The 15,378-nt window shown below is 32.5% G+C and overlaps 3 protein-coding genes across 3 annotated transcripts in view; 1 reads left to right on the top strand and 2 right to left on the bottom strand.

Annotated features, from left to right (window-relative positions):
• Nucleotides 1–6,176: 6,176 nt before the first annotated feature.
• Nucleotides 6,177–7,034, bottom strand: LOC129244152 (uncharacterized). Its single transcript, XM_054881768.1, has 2 exons — nt 6,864–7,034; nt 6,177–6,356 (listed from the first exon to the last, which is right to left on the bottom strand). The coding sequence occupies exons 1-2, from the start codon at nt 7,032–7,034 to the stop codon at nt 6,177–6,179; spliced, it is 351 nt and encodes a 116-aa protein (XP_054737743.1).
• Nucleotides 7,035–9,723: 2,689 nt separating this feature from the next.
• LOC129243688 (probable salivary secreted peptide) lies at nt 9,724–10,541 on the bottom strand. Its single transcript, XM_054880893.1, has 2 exons — nt 10,235–10,541; nt 9,724–10,106 (listed from the first exon to the last, which is right to left on the bottom strand). The coding sequence occupies exons 1-2, from the start codon at nt 10,433–10,435 to the stop codon at nt 9,924–9,926; spliced, it is 384 nt and encodes a 127-aa protein (XP_054736868.1). The 5' UTR covers nt 10,436–10,541; the 3' UTR covers nt 9,724–9,923.
• A 4,199-nt stretch (nt 10,542–14,740) lies between these two features.
• Nucleotides 14,741–15,378, top strand: part of LOC129244151 (protein Wnt-5) — a 160,549-nt gene continuing 159,911 nt past the window's right edge. Inside the window, exons 1-2 of the mRNA XM_054881767.1 lie at nt 14,741–14,765; nt 14,927–15,047. Of these exons, the coding sequence (XP_054737742.1) occupies nt 14,741–14,765; nt 14,927–15,047 (146 nt within the window). The remainder of the gene's footprint in view (nt 14,766–14,926; nt 15,048–15,378) is intronic.

Raw genomic sequence — 15,378 nt, 5'->3', positions numbered from 1 at the left:
TAGTTTTCATCAAGAGCACCGCAATCATTCCAACGCCGCCTTAACATTTCAATACCACATTTTTAGGCGCCTCAGTTTGAGCGACAAGCTCTTCATTTGAGCGAAATAGGGTGGATGTTGGAGTAATTCGAAGTTCAATTAATGTAGTTTTGCCAATGTGTTGATTGACTTGTGACACCGCGCGTTGTCTCGATGAAACAAAACAGTGAGCAAACGTGTCACCCGCTTTGAGTAGAGCTCTCTCATTTGGTTTGTTTTATACATATTTGCAGTGAGCAATGTTTAAAATTTTGGCAATGTTAGAAACTCGTGTTTTTTGTAGCCTAATCACTCACTTGCCTCTTTAGAACTTCGTTCGGCACGGAGCGATTATAGCATCGCAGCTCTTCTCTCTGCTTTAGTCTTATATTTGTAAGTTACTAGTGCGCTTACTTGGACTATCGCACTTTACTGTCATTAATTTAATAATTTTGAGCCCAACGCCACTTCTCCAAACTGCTCTAAGGGGATTTGCCTTGACGGCTCTGTATTTATTTTTATTGTGATAAGGATTGCGAAATATCAAAATATTTATAAAATAAAAGGAGTAGAAGGGTAAGAGAGCACAGAAATCGAATAAGCTAATAGAGCTCGCAAATAGTTTTCTATTAAAAAAATTCCGAAGTCGCGCCTTTGCTGTTCGAATGTCTTATTCCGAGAAACCAAATTATCGCTGCAGTTAAATCTACTATTTCCACTTCTACTACTCTAAATCTACTACTACTGTTCATAGTATGTATGTGGTGGTACGCAGTTTTCTTTGCACCTGAAATAGTTCACCTTCTATCATTTTCAAATGGTAATTGGCGGCTTTGGCAGTGGCTACTTTTTACCTTATGTAGTATGAAACTAGTTCATTCTAGGCACAGAAAATACTAGTCCAAGTTGTATCGAAAATCATCAGTTCTGACACAGTTAAAAAATAAGTTGAAATTCATGGCTAAAATTGAAAAAAAAGCAATTTTAATTAAAATATTACAGACAACTTTTTCTTACCTTGAAGTCTAATACTCGACTTTATATGATGTGATTTGTAAAATTTACACACGTGATGAGATTTAAATTAAGACTCTGTAATTCATATATATATATATCTTTCTATATCTTTCTTGTCTTATACTTAAATATTCTTTTATCTGAGAGTTCATCTTACGATTGCTTGCACAGACTATCTTTGAAGTAATGATACGTGGGATTTTTGGAATTCACAATGCAGCTGACTGGCTTCACAAATATTTTTGTTTGTTTAATTCTCATTTCTTTAATTTTTGAAAGTTTCTTATTTGATAGCAAACTATTTGTCTTTGCATACACCTCGTGTTGCCTCTATGTGGAAATGTTGCAACTAGTATTTATATTACAATTCTAACTACTCTTGAAGTAGTTTGAAGAATATTTTCTTTGGGTACAGCTCTTAATGATAATTTTGCAACTAGTGCGATTGTAACCACTCTCAAACTAGTTTGAATCATGTTTGTTTTGTATAGATCGAGAATTGGTAATTTGTAACCAGCACAGTCCCGAACTACTTTGAAGAATTTTTATATGGCATACAGCTTGAATTTGTAATTCTGCAGCTAGTACAATTCTAATCACTCTCGGTGTAGTTTCAAACATATTTATTTTGTATACAGCTTGAAATGGTTTAAAAAATATATGTTTTTGCATTCACCCCAAGTTGGTAATTTTGCAACTATTGTAGTTCGGTAATTTGCAATTGTTGCAGCACTCTCAAAGTAGTTTGTAAAATATTTAGATACATCTCTAATTGGTATTTTCGTAACTAGTACAATTCTCACCAGTCTCTGCCTAGTTTGAAGAATATATACTTAGTATACAGCTCGCATTGATATGTTTATGATTATTTGATTTGGATATACCTCTTATTGGTAATTTGCAACTAGTACAATTCTACCCACTCCCAGCCTAGCTTAAAGAATATTTGCTTTGCATACAGCTCGAATTGGCAGTTTTACATCCACTCTCGAACTAGTTTGATTTCTACCATCGAATCATCAACCACGTGTTTGCTAAATAGTTTGGCTTTGAATTTACTTACGCACTACTCGCATGTATTGTATGTATTTCTGCTCTTCCCTCTGTAATAATGGAAATTGTATAGGGTTTTCCAAACAGAGGTGTTATTTTGATATTCAAAGAAAAATGCTATTTTTTAATATAAATGATCGAATGTTTATTTCATTATAAAGAGGAAGGTATGCCGTTAATAGTGGAAAATGACATCAGGCAAATGACCACCACGACCACGCTTACAGGACAATATCCTTTTCATGCAATTTTTTCATTAAAGGAGTTGCAAAGTGGCTACCATGGGCTGTTGGCGTAGACCTTCTCTTACACATGGCCCCAAAGAAAAAAGTCACAAGGTGTTAAATCACAATATCTCGGTGGCTAATTGTGATCACCTCTTCGACAGATAACACGGTCCGGAAACTTTTCCCATAAATATCAATGGTTTCGTTGCTTGTGTGGCACGTAGCACCGTCTTGTTGAAAATAAATGTTCTGCAGATCAATACCATCCAATTCCGGCAATAAAAAATCGTAAATTATCTCTCGTTAGCGCAATCCATTCACCAATAACACCTGTTATTGGAAAACCCTTTACATATAGCTTCACAAATAAATATTTTATAAGTTTGTTCGTGTCCATGATTTTGACGCATCTAATCAGATATTCTGCAAATATTTTGTATTCAAAAACCGCAAAATGTGTTGCAAACTGGGAATATGAATGTGTACTACAAACTGCTATAGAATGTGTTCAACATTCTACCCACATGTATATGTTACATTTGTATGTTCTTGTATATATGCACTTCCCCGATGCACTTGAAAAACATTTGCACATCCACTACAGTGGTTTGGGTACTGAAAACCGCAACATTTTGTGTCTGCTATGCATTTCATATATATGAGTGTGAGAGCTTACGTGCTTATATCCAACACCTGCTGACAATTTATTAACAAGCAAAGAAGAAAGTTGTATACATTTTCCAGTTGCCATGTTTGTCTAATAAATAGAGTATTAAAATCATCAAATAAACGTACATACTTGTATATGTAGATATGCACTTATAAGCATACATATGTACATGAAAGTATGAAAACTAAAAACTTTTGCTCCTAGTTAGAATTAATTAAAAAGGTAAAAATAAAGTAATTGAATGAACAAAAGAATGCTTGAATGCAGAGCCAATAAACACTTCCAGGAACATTTTCGATAGTTCTAAAATAATATAACTAAGGCAAAGTATTAAGCAGTATACTTTCGCAATTCAAAGCTGGATTTTAATGGGCTCACTGGGGATCTAACACTATCTCAAATAAAACTTTCGCTTCTTAAGTCATTTTGATATGTCGAAAATCTTTGTTTGTCTCCAAGGTATCGTCTGTTCAATTTCATATACAGTTTAACATTTCACACAATTTTCCGGAAAACAAATCAGGCTGTTTCGAACGTGAATAAATACCTACTTATGATATAGTGCTTTTCAATTTTTAGCTTCTGATTATGGGAGCTATTCCAAACATTCACATCAAAGTACCACGATTTAAAATAATTTTTTGACCAAGATGAATGTTTCAAGTATCAGTAAACGACAAAAATTTTATTCCTGATTAGGTTAAGTAGCTGTCATCCGACACACTTAAGCCTGATTAGTTCCATTGTGATACCCCTGGAGCTCGTCCTTTACATTCGTCAATCTTCTCTGAACCAATCTGTGGATTTAATCAAACGATAAATCGATCTGAGTACGATTACAATTAAAAATGTCAAACTTTCCGATTATAATATCAGATTTGATATACTGTACCATATTCATACCGTTGATGTCATGTCTCAAAACGAAAGGGGCATCCTTATATTCAAATTCAAACCAAGAGTAGAAAAAAATATTAGATATCAAGATTGGAAAAGATAATGAACTAACATTCCACGAGAAAACGCAATGTTTTGTGAACAATTAAAAAACGATTCAGGACCGTAAGGCATAGCTATAAACTTGCAAAAGGTTTTTGAAATTTTGTTGAGAGGATGCGCTGTTGGCGGGAGCCATCTGAATGAAATCGTACTGTTAATGTAAATGTTTAATCTTTTATTAATTTAATAAAATTATATTTCTTTTATTTTTTTAATTTATCTTATTTACTTTAAATACATTTAATTTTTTTTCATGTTAGTTCATTTATTTTAATTTTAGTTTTTTAATTTCTTTTTGTTGTGGTATTTTATTTTATTTCATTTTTATAAAACATTTACTTTCTTATATTTCGTTTTTTATATTTGATGTATTTTTTTTTTGCATTTTTTGCAAAATTAAAAAGATTAATTTTTTAAATTTGATTTTATCTTGCTGAATATACATATTTGTTTAGCTTTTACTTTTTTAGTGTATTTAATTTTTCTATTTAAGTTGTTTGTACACTTGATTTTTATCTAATTTAATTTAATTTTAATGTTCCATTTTCTTTGTTGCTTTGTTGTTGCTTGGTTGGTAGTGTTTTGCCGCTTTTGGCTTTGAAATGTCAGGTCAACGGTGCCCAAACATTTGATCATGTGATATCTTCTTGGCCATTGCACAGATTGGCGGTCTCTACCATCATCTACCTGCAATGCAGTGATAGTGAGACTCTAGTTCCGCCTTTATTCGGCTGAAGGGAACTTCTGCTAGCTCGGTGGAGCTTAAGCAAGCTCATTCGCCTTCTCATTACTCTCGATGCTCCTGTGGCTTGGAACCCATACTAGAGTGATATCGAGTCATAGACTGAGCGGGTTAAGTTCTTCTTTTTGTACATTGAATTACAAGCTTGGAAGTTATTTGATTGAATTTACCGCCTATTTTTTATATTTTATTTTATTTTTACATTTTTTTCTTTAAATTTTTTATTTTATATTTTACATTTGATTTGTTTATTTATTTTTATCGCATTTAATGTTTTTTTGTCTTGTATTTACTTTGTTTTTGTTTTTATTTTTATTTTTGTTTTTAGTTCAGTTTGCTTCATTTTATTGTATTAATTTATTTCCTTTAAATTTTATTTTTATTTAATTCGATTTTTTAACTTTTATATTTTTCTTTGTTTTTATTTTATTAATTAGTTTTTATTTTATTGTTCAACTTTTTATATTTCACTTTACTTTTAATTATTATCTAATTTTTTATTTTGTTTTATATTATTTTAATCATTTTTTGTATTGAATTTTTAATTTTATTTTGTTTTACTTTATTATATTAATTTAGTTGTTTTTATCTTTATGTATTTAATTTATTTATTTTTAAATATTATTAAACACAATTTGAACTACAAGCTTGGAAGTTATTTGATTGAATTTACCGCCTATTTTTTATATTTTATTTTATTTTTACATTTTTTTCTTTAAATTTTTTATTTTATATTTTACATTTGATTTGTTTATTTATTTTTATCGCATTTAATGTTTTTTTGTCTTGTATTTACTTTGTTTTTGTTTTTATTTTTATTTTTGTTTTTAGTTCAGTTTGCTTCATTTTATTGTATTAATTTATTTCCTTTAAATTTTATTTTTATTTAATTCGATTTTTTAACTTTTATATTTTTCTTTGTTTTTATTTTATTAATTAGTTTTTATTTTATTGTTCAACTTTTTATATTTCACTTTACTTTTAATTATTATCTAATTTTTTATTTTGTTTTATATTATTTTAATCATTTTTTGTATTGAATTTTTAATTTTATTTTGTTTTACTTTATTATATTAATTTAGTTGTTTTTATCTTTATGTATTTAATTTATTTATTTTTAAATATTATTAAACACAATTTGGTGTTTTATTATTTTATATTACTCCTTTTACTTAATTTTTTTTTTACATATTGAACATTTAAATTTTAATTTTTAGTACATTATTTATTTTTTTATTCTATTGTTTTCTTTACTCTGTTATATATTTCTATTGAATTTTATTACGCTTTATAAATAAAAAAATAAAATAAAAATTTAAATCAAAATTTATTTTTTATTCGTAATGTTGCATGGTAAAAAAATTGAATAAAGGCTTTATTTATAATTCATCTTAAAAACTAGTTTCAAGTGTTAGTTTGAAAAAAGAAAAGTTTGGTGAATGTGTAACTTCTATGCCGTGCCATAGACGGTAACTTGACTATTAATTCCAAAGCCGCGTTGTGATGTGAACGTCAGCGTGACGGTGCTTGAGTTTAGTGCACCGCTTGTAATTGCGACAGCAGGACTCTTCCCCGCACGCTTGTTGTCACTTATCTTGATGCCCGTGACAACAGCGGTAGTAGTAGCACCCTAACGGTATAAGAAAATATAGTGTTAAAATAAAAGGATAAAGAAATCCAATCGGAATCAATTCGTATTTTGCTTGGCGGAACAAGTTAGGTGACTTTATGCAAAGGTACGAGTCAAGACCTTCCTTCTCCTTACAAAGGACGTTTAACGACAAGAAGGTACAGTTCCCGGCTTTTTCGCTAACAAAGCATGGCTAGCAAACTTCTTTACTTCTTTACTTTCAATATCTAAAGTGAAATTTTCTAGCCGAATTATGGTAGTGGTATAGGTCGAGAACTGCACCTTATTATCTGTTTCTACGTTCTTCGAAAAAGAGTCTGCAATCTCGGTCCATTCCTTTAACAGTACTCGAGTAGTAACTGGATTAGAAATATTTTTGGTATAATTGTGGTGAAATGTAATATTCGAGAAATGAAATGGACTAGAGTGAAATGAGTTCTCGATTAACACTTCAAATATTTCTACCATATCCTTAGAGATTTTTGCATCTTATACTAATTCACTTACGGTAAAAGTATAAGTAGCCGTCACCACTTGGCCCAAACGAAAGCGTTTTTGTACTGTAGTCATGCCCAAAATCGTAGCATTTGATGCAATTGTACCAATAACTTGCTCACTTGCACTGGCGCAAACGAAGGTGCTGGCGACAAGCAGGAAAATCAAGTAAATTGCTTTCATTTTTAAAAGTACTTTAATATTAAACAAAAATGAACTTTTTTCGAGCACTACTTCAAAACTCCACTGAAGAATTTCGAGTTGATTTTTTTGCGTTCACTTGTCAACTGTGTCACATTCAGCTAAATGCTTCACATTTTATACCCAATTTTTCATTTCTGATAAAAAGGTTGGCAATACTATTTGGCTGGCATTTCTTGGTATCATTGTGGCCTATTAACCCATTTATTGTCTACTCTTATTACTCCATTCGAAGTCTAACATGCTGAATGTTGCGAAAAAATATAGCTTTGGAATGTATTCGATTATGCAATTTAAGGCATTGAATATTGAATATTGGGTAATTAAATAGAAGATTTCAAATTTACCTTAGAATGTTATATGGTATCTTATCTACTCATTGATTGGTTTGTGCCGCGTTTACTTCATATACAGTCATGAGCAAAATAATAAATACACTTTACTTTGCCCGATTTTTATTACACTCTGTGTTTCTTTCTATTTTCATACATTTGTTATAAAATACAGTGTTTATCATATGAATCAAAATTTTATAATTTTGTACAAGACACATATAAATTTGAACAAATTTCATATAAATTTCAAACTTTTTAATTAAAATAAAAAAAATGGTTTTATAGCGCATTAAATTTTAATATAATAAGTGCAAGTTTGAATGATCTCAAAATTATCACTGAGTTGAACGGAGATATTCCCTCAGGTCCTAAAAAGTCATTGCTGATCCACCCGAACCCTCTTGGTACTACTCACACTCACAATTGACATATCACGTAGAATATAGAGCGAAGAAATCGTCGCGGTTTAGTTGAAGTAACATTGATCAAGAAGAGTTCTTTCAACGATTTGACAAGCAGCTAAATTAGATTAACATTTAAAAATCAAGTTTACTCGTAGGTAAGTAGGTAGATATAGTGGTTGTCGTTTGACACACCTAGGCCTGCTGTAGGCCCATTGTGATACCACCGGGGCTGTCCCCTCTCCTCATTGAACCAACCTCTGGCTTTGATATATCTAACAAGACTTGTTATTTTTATATTGGCTACTCCTGCCAAGTTATTTAGGGAGCTTTTTCCTAAAATATTGAATCTTCTTCTATCCATAGCCATGCACCCGCATGTAAAGTATTCTATAGTCTCTTCTTCTTCAATGTCGTTACACCTTCTGCAATAGTCGTTATAGGGCGCTCCAAGTCCACTGGCATGCCTGCCAATCAGACAATGCCCTGTTAAGACCCCGAGAAGATTTCTCATGTTTTTCCTGTTTAGTTTCAACAGTCAGTTTGTGCAGCTCATGTTCCATTCCGGCCACGTCATTCTACTAGTTGCACAATTCAGGGACTGAGACCAAAGCCTGCTGGCAGCACTGATAGTGTGTATCGGCATCTTGCAAGTTGCTAAAGGTATAGTTATGTTCGCTTTGTCTGGTTGGATCGATAATGTGGTACCCAATCTCGCCAGTTCATCTGCTTTGCAGTTGCCTTCTATGTCTCTATGACCCGGTACCCAGAGCAGGATTATTACAAAGAACTGTGATAGTTCTGTCAAAACGTCAATACATTCTTTTACTGTCTTCGAGTTAATATCAGGCGATTTTAAAGCTTTCAGGCCGATTGTCTATCTGAATATATGTTTATATTATAGTATATCTCTTGTTGTGAGGACACTTTTATTTAGGGCTAGCAGGCCTTCTCTGATAGCCAATATTTCAGCTTGAAATACGCTGCAGTGATCCGGTAACCGTAATGAGATGTTGGCATTCATTCCTTCAGAATAAAGGCCTCCGCCTACTTGATCATTTAGCTTGGAACCATCAGTATAGATGCTGATTCCGCTTTTATTGTCCATTACCCTATTGTCTCAATCTTCTCTCGTTGGGAAAGTTGTGGTAAAAGATGTGTTTAAATGCAACTCCACTGAGCTACAAAAGTCTGTCGTTTGATGTAGGAAGGGGTATTCGTCTAGTATTCTTGCGTGACCTCTTCTGTTAGTGGCTAAGTTGGAAGATTTTCTTAACCTAAGTGCCGATTTCGCCGCCAGCTGTTTGCTGTAGGCCTCAATCGGTAATAGTTGCAGCATGACATTCATCGCTGCCGTGGGCGTAGTCTTTAGTGCCCCGCTTATGCAGAGACTAGCACCCCTTTGAATACTTTCTAGGTATTTTACTGTTGTTCTTTTTTCGAGTGTTGGCCACCAGACTAAGACACTGTATGTCATGATAGGCCTTACCACTGCTGTATATAGCCAGTGTACTATTTTTGGGCTTAGGTAAGTTTACTCGTAAGCGATTCAGTAAATACAACCAAGTCATCTCTTTCAATTTGCTCAAGTTCAGATTTGTGTACGTAGCCAAAAGGTGATCAGATTGGAGATACTTTTTCCAATAGGATGTTTTGACGGATCAAGCGTGACAATATTTATTGATATTATTCATCGCGCTTAGGTCAACTTATGGTGTTCAGCGATGACTACGAATGGCTACGGCAATAAGCCGTATTTAGGCTGAAGATCAACCCGAAGCCATTCAAGAACAGCCATTATATTCATTTGAAATAACCGTTTGGTACGGCCTATGGGCTGGAGGAAACATGGGCCCATATCTCTTCAAAGACGAGGCTACCGCCAATGTAATAGTAAATGGCGAACGCTATCGCTATCTATAGCCTCTCGCTATGAAACGACTAAAATTAGTGTCAGCCTTTGCGAATTTTATAACTTTATGAATATCTAAGTAATCATTAAGAAATTGTGTAGCATGCGGACTTAAACTGTACGAACAAGTCGTATTAAATTTGTTTCCATCGAAATTTTTGCCAGCCTACAAAACTAAATACAGATTTTAGTAGTTCTCCCAATACATCGACATAATTTATTTTCATTGCCCATAAATGTCAATCGTAAAATGATAACCATGACCACGCTGACTTTTTAAGTGTACAACAGCAAAATCCATGCCCGGTCCGCCGCTTTTGAGTGTTGCATATCCGCCGTCGCCATCGGTATACTGATCGGTGACAACAATCTGGGTGATGGTGCGCGGATAGGGTATGCGATCAGACTAAAAAAGAGATCGATAAATAAGCAATGAAAATAGGACTTATTGACAATGGCAAATATAATTGTTTAGTATATCGAAAACAATAACAATAAAAAAAAATATTTTTCTTAATTTTGCACTACACTCACCTTCTGAGTGAACTCATAATCGCTTGAGACAATGCGCAAAGGCTTGAATGTCTCCTTGACTATTTCACGCTTCACGAGTACGTCACGTGAGCCACGGGCACCCCAAATTACATTATGACTTTCTGGTATTTTAGCCGGTTCGACTAACACTGTGTCACTTAGGCCAATAGAGACGCAAATTAACAATAAAAATTTGCACATAATTTCAAATTTTGTTTTGGTTTTTGTATACTACTGTGCAAAAATGTAAGTTGTAATATTAGAAACAAACCAAAAAAAAAAGAAATGTGCAGTTGCTTCGACGAGACTTCAAGCGCTACTAAATTAAGCTTGACTTGCGCGCTCACTTTGAGTCGCTTAAAGTGCGATTCAGAGCAGCTTATCAAAACAAATTTAGCAAAAAAGAAAAAAAAGAGTACAATAAAATAAATTAAATAAAACATAGTGCTATTGTAAAGAATTTTATAAATAAATGCACAGTGAGTGAAGCTCTTTTTTCTGTTAGTTTATATTCCATAGTAATGCGGTGATGTGATCAAGTGAGTCTCACTTCCATGTAGTTTAGACGCCCACGTTACGGCAGAATAATATAATAATTCATAATACTTATACATAAACTATTAGAAAAAGTTGTGAGCAACAATACTCGTATAACCAATCAGTATGTATAGAAGTCAGAGCGCATATATTTTTTATCTTTGCTCTGCCTGTCTGCCTCTGCCTTTCACTTATAGGTAGTAATTGATAAATTTGATAAACGCAGATTGATAGTAAACGCTTGAAAGTTTTGTAACAAAAAACAGTACTGTAATCGGTTGATCGGTTTTTGTTTATTGCTGCTTGAAAACTAATTCTATGATTTTTGCACACATTTTCGTTTGCAGACACATCTCTTTGAAAGAGAAACTAGCTTCGATATAAAAAAAGATGCTCAAATCGGTATTTTTAAACTTTTATTTTATGGAATGTAGAGATAAGCACATATATGTATGGCCTTGCATGAATTTTTAAGACCACTAGAGTTTCAGTCGGAGGTGCTAAATTTAGTATGCCAAAATTAGTATACTCTTTAAGTTATTTGTTTTTTTTTTATTTATTTTTTTTTTTCAGTGTACAATTCTAAAGAATATAACTGCAAGGAATCAGAATCAATCAGTTATTTATTACTTTCTCATATTTAAATACTTAAGACCAGGCTGCGTTTAGAAAGAGTTTAGTAACCTAACTCCTATTTCTAAATGTTGATAAGAGTAATGTTGCCAAGAATAGGCCTACTTTAAAATTAGAATTTATCCAAACTATTTGAACTATTTAAATGTGTTGTTAAACAGAAAATATATTTTGCAGTTAATCGTTTAATGAATGTTAACCAGCATAGGCTCACGGCTCGTTCCCGCAGTATTTTTGAGCTCATGTTGATATTGTGTACACCGTTTTTCAAACGTGTTAGATGAGGCTAGTCATTCAATTCACTCTTAGTTTACAAATTAAGCAATGTAGGATTTCATTCCATTTTTTAACTAAGATAAAATAGTTCCTGGCTACACGTCATTGTACAGTGGCAGTTGACAACATGTTTTTCCAGCCCTTCATTGCGTCCTCCGGGGTGCCCCATGTGGTTTTTTTTGTAGTTGTTTTTTTTTTTTAGCGTATTTTTTGTTTCTTGAATTTATATGGGTTCTGTAGTAGAGTGAATTGTATTTTCATAAAAAAATTATTTTAATTAAATGAGAAACAGAAAAATTATAATAAATAAAAATAAAATAAATATTTCGATAACTCGAAGTACCATGAATTTTAGAGGTAAACAATACAAATTAGTTGCAGATAATTTTTTATTTTTCAAATCCAAAGTTAATTGATGCATTTCTTAGCATTCCGCTGACATTTCATTTATCATTTTACTCGACTAAAATTCTATAACACATTCCAACTATGCATCCTCCAGCACTGCAGTGCCACTTACATAATACTCTTTGGAGAGGTCATAAATTCAAGTCTTACGTTGATAAATTTGTTCACCTCAAACATAGCGCCATGTTATCAAAATACAATTTAAAGAAGAAAAAAAAAAAAATAATAAAATCGTATTTACTGGCGTCTCGCCCATCAATTGAAACCCAAATAGTGGAGTATTAATTCATTTTTTTACTCCACTGACATTTCTTTTCCTACAACACCACCACCACATACATACATACATTACATAAATGAAAAAAAACAGAGATTAAATAAATAGCTAAAATACTTGGTATCTCCAAAACTGTCTAAAAGAAATTTATAAAATTCATTAACTCAAAGCGAATTCATGCTGATACCGCTGCGATAGGAAATTGAAAAAAAAAGACTGTGAACGAATTAATCATACAATCAGCTAAGACAGCCCTACACACAAATATGAATACTTCTGTACTCAAGTATAGGCAAAATCATAGAGTGCATTTCATTTAGATTGCCTTAAATTAATTTGGCAGAAGTAAATGATACTTTGATAATTTTATTTTTTAATATTAAATCATATGTATTTTTACACCCAGTGAGCAAACATTTTGTGTTTATTGATATATTACAGGTTGGTTGAAAAGTATTGAAAACGACTGCTATTAACCAGTTGAGGAATACAAATTTATACTCAATTTCATTTGAACACACAAAATATTTTTTTTTCGATCTGTCCATTCATTCTCTGTTTTGACTTGACAGTGCATTTTTCTACAATGGAGTACTGAATATAAATATTGATACAATTTTTTATTTATCATCATGTTTATCAGTAACAGAAACTCATGAGAAAAAATTACTTCTCCATAATGTATAAGTAGTATACTCATATACGAATAATTTACAATTTCAAGAGTTTAGATTTATTCTCATATTACTGATATCGCTCTGTGAGCACCCTTAAACAGTTTTTTTTCCTCGATTCGGGCTCTCCAAAATAGTCTCGAGCTAATTTTAATTTCGGCAATTTGCATTTGCCAATTTTCTAATGAAGTTCGAATTTCGTATTTCGAGCGCTCAAAATAATTTTTAATCTATGAATAATTTTGAAGTATTTTCCTTTTTGCCAGTCTTTGCTTATACAATTTTTTTATAAAGCAGAATTCATATCAAGTTCGAATTTCGGAATCCGAACTTTCAAAGACAATTTCGTATATTTTCGATTTCGGCCATTTTTGGCTATAAAATTTCTCTATAAAATGAAAATTCATTATGAAGTTCGAATTTCGGATTTCGAGCTCTTAAAAATAATTTATACTTTTTTCGATTTCGGGATTTTTTTTTCATAAAATTCTTTATAAAATCTGAATTCATTATCAAGTTCGAATTTCGAAATCCGAACTTTTACATACAATTTCGTATATTTTCGATTTCGTCAATTTTTGTTAACTGGCTATCATTTCCTATATTTATTTTGTTGCCAGTTACAACAGCGGAAACAGTCACTCATTTTATTATTCGTATCAGTTCTTTTGGAAGTCTCCCTATAAGTGTGCAATTTACTCACCACTTACAAATGATAAGCAGCAGTTTGTTATTGTTATTGGTTTGTTACTCTTCATCTGCGACAAATCAACGTCAACGTCTGCTTGTTCGATTCCCCTTACAACGGTTTCTTCACTTCGATTGGTTTCTGATACGAATGTGGCTCTCCAAAAATGAAGCAGTTACAACAATTGTTTGAGCTTTCCACTTGGTTAAGTTGTTGAATATGTACTTGTATGTATGTACGTGTTCTTTTGTTCTTTTGTACATGTTCTTTTGTTCTTTAGATTCGATTTTTTAATATTTCGATACAATTTGTTTCACTTGACATTTCCAAGTGACATTTACACATTTGAAAACATTTGTCTACATGAGAGTCTGGCATGACTTTTGTGTTTCTTTTTTGTTTGTCTGCCATTTGGACTGCATACTTTTTTCTGGTTGTCTGCTTACCAGTTGACTGGCATGTTCATAACGAGTGAATATACATACATACATGCATGTACGTACTTAGGCGCTTACCTACATATGGTATGCATGTATGAGAATGCATTGATGTGCCTGTGTTGCCTGTTGTGCATTTGTTTGACTAGTAGACCTGACAGTGTGTTTTAGATGCCAATTTTTCATTGCATTTCATGTCTGCTGATGCATGGGGCAGCTTGTGTGGAAGGCTGCAAAAATTTGGGGAACATAAAAATGATATATTTGGCTCATAGGAAGTTATCATTGAACTCCCGTTTAAAAATTATTTATATTAGAACAATAAAATGTAAAACAAAAACAAAAAAACAATTAAATCACTCAATAAAAACTTTTCTTTTTTCCATAGACCGATTTTGGAATCCTTTGTCCAAATACTTTTAGAATCATAATACTTTAACTCCTCAATCATCTTAAAATGCCGTCCGCTTAGTGGTGACGTGTGTCGTGGTAAGAAGAAAAAGTCACACGACGCCATATTAGGTGGAGACGGACTCTGCGGTACCACTTTTTCTTTTCTTCTTTTCACAAAGTAGAATGTCCGATGACACAAAGAAAGAAGGTAGTTTCACTTACTATTTTTTCGGATACAGGGATTTTTTTAGTTTAATAACTTTTTCATATTTTCTTCGTATTATTTCATAAAATTTACTTTAATTTGAATTGGAGACAATTGAAAAGAAATCAATTATACTTTCCAACCTTGTTACTATATTTCCATAGTCGCAGAAAAAGTCAAATTGCTGAAATGGCTGATAATGCCATTCAGCGAAACTAACTTCATGGAACCTACAACTTTAGAGAGAGAAGTTCTCAACTATAGTACGGCTCGCCTCACACTCGTGTACTCTTTTTAGTCCGCATATGGAGACGTATTGCGCAGTTTAGAAAACCTGCGGTAGGGTCTACTGCTCAGTCCTCCATATAATCTCTTGTCAAGGGACCAGTTCTGTCCTCTATCAATTCAATGTTGTTCGACTTGATTCACCAAATATTTGTAATGGCTAAGATTTTTTCACAATTATGAGCTGTTTTAAAAAATTTCTATATATTTGATTTACTCAGAAAACTCATGAAAGCGACGTTAGTGTATCACTGAAACACAGGTACTAAAGCATTTTCGCACGACGGTCGGGTTAACGCTAAAATAATGACTTTGATTTTTAATCGATTTC

Source organism: Anastrepha obliqua, chromosome 4 (assembly GCF_027943255.1).
Source record: "Anastrepha obliqua isolate idAnaObli1 chromosome 4, idAnaObli1_1.0, whole genome shotgun sequence".
In the NCBI taxonomy this organism is placed as follows: Eukaryota; Metazoa; Arthropoda; class Insecta; order Diptera; family Tephritidae; genus Anastrepha; species Anastrepha obliqua.
The sequence above is the reverse complement of the archived record's forward strand: the minus strand, read 5'-3'. Positions and strand labels throughout refer to the sequence as shown.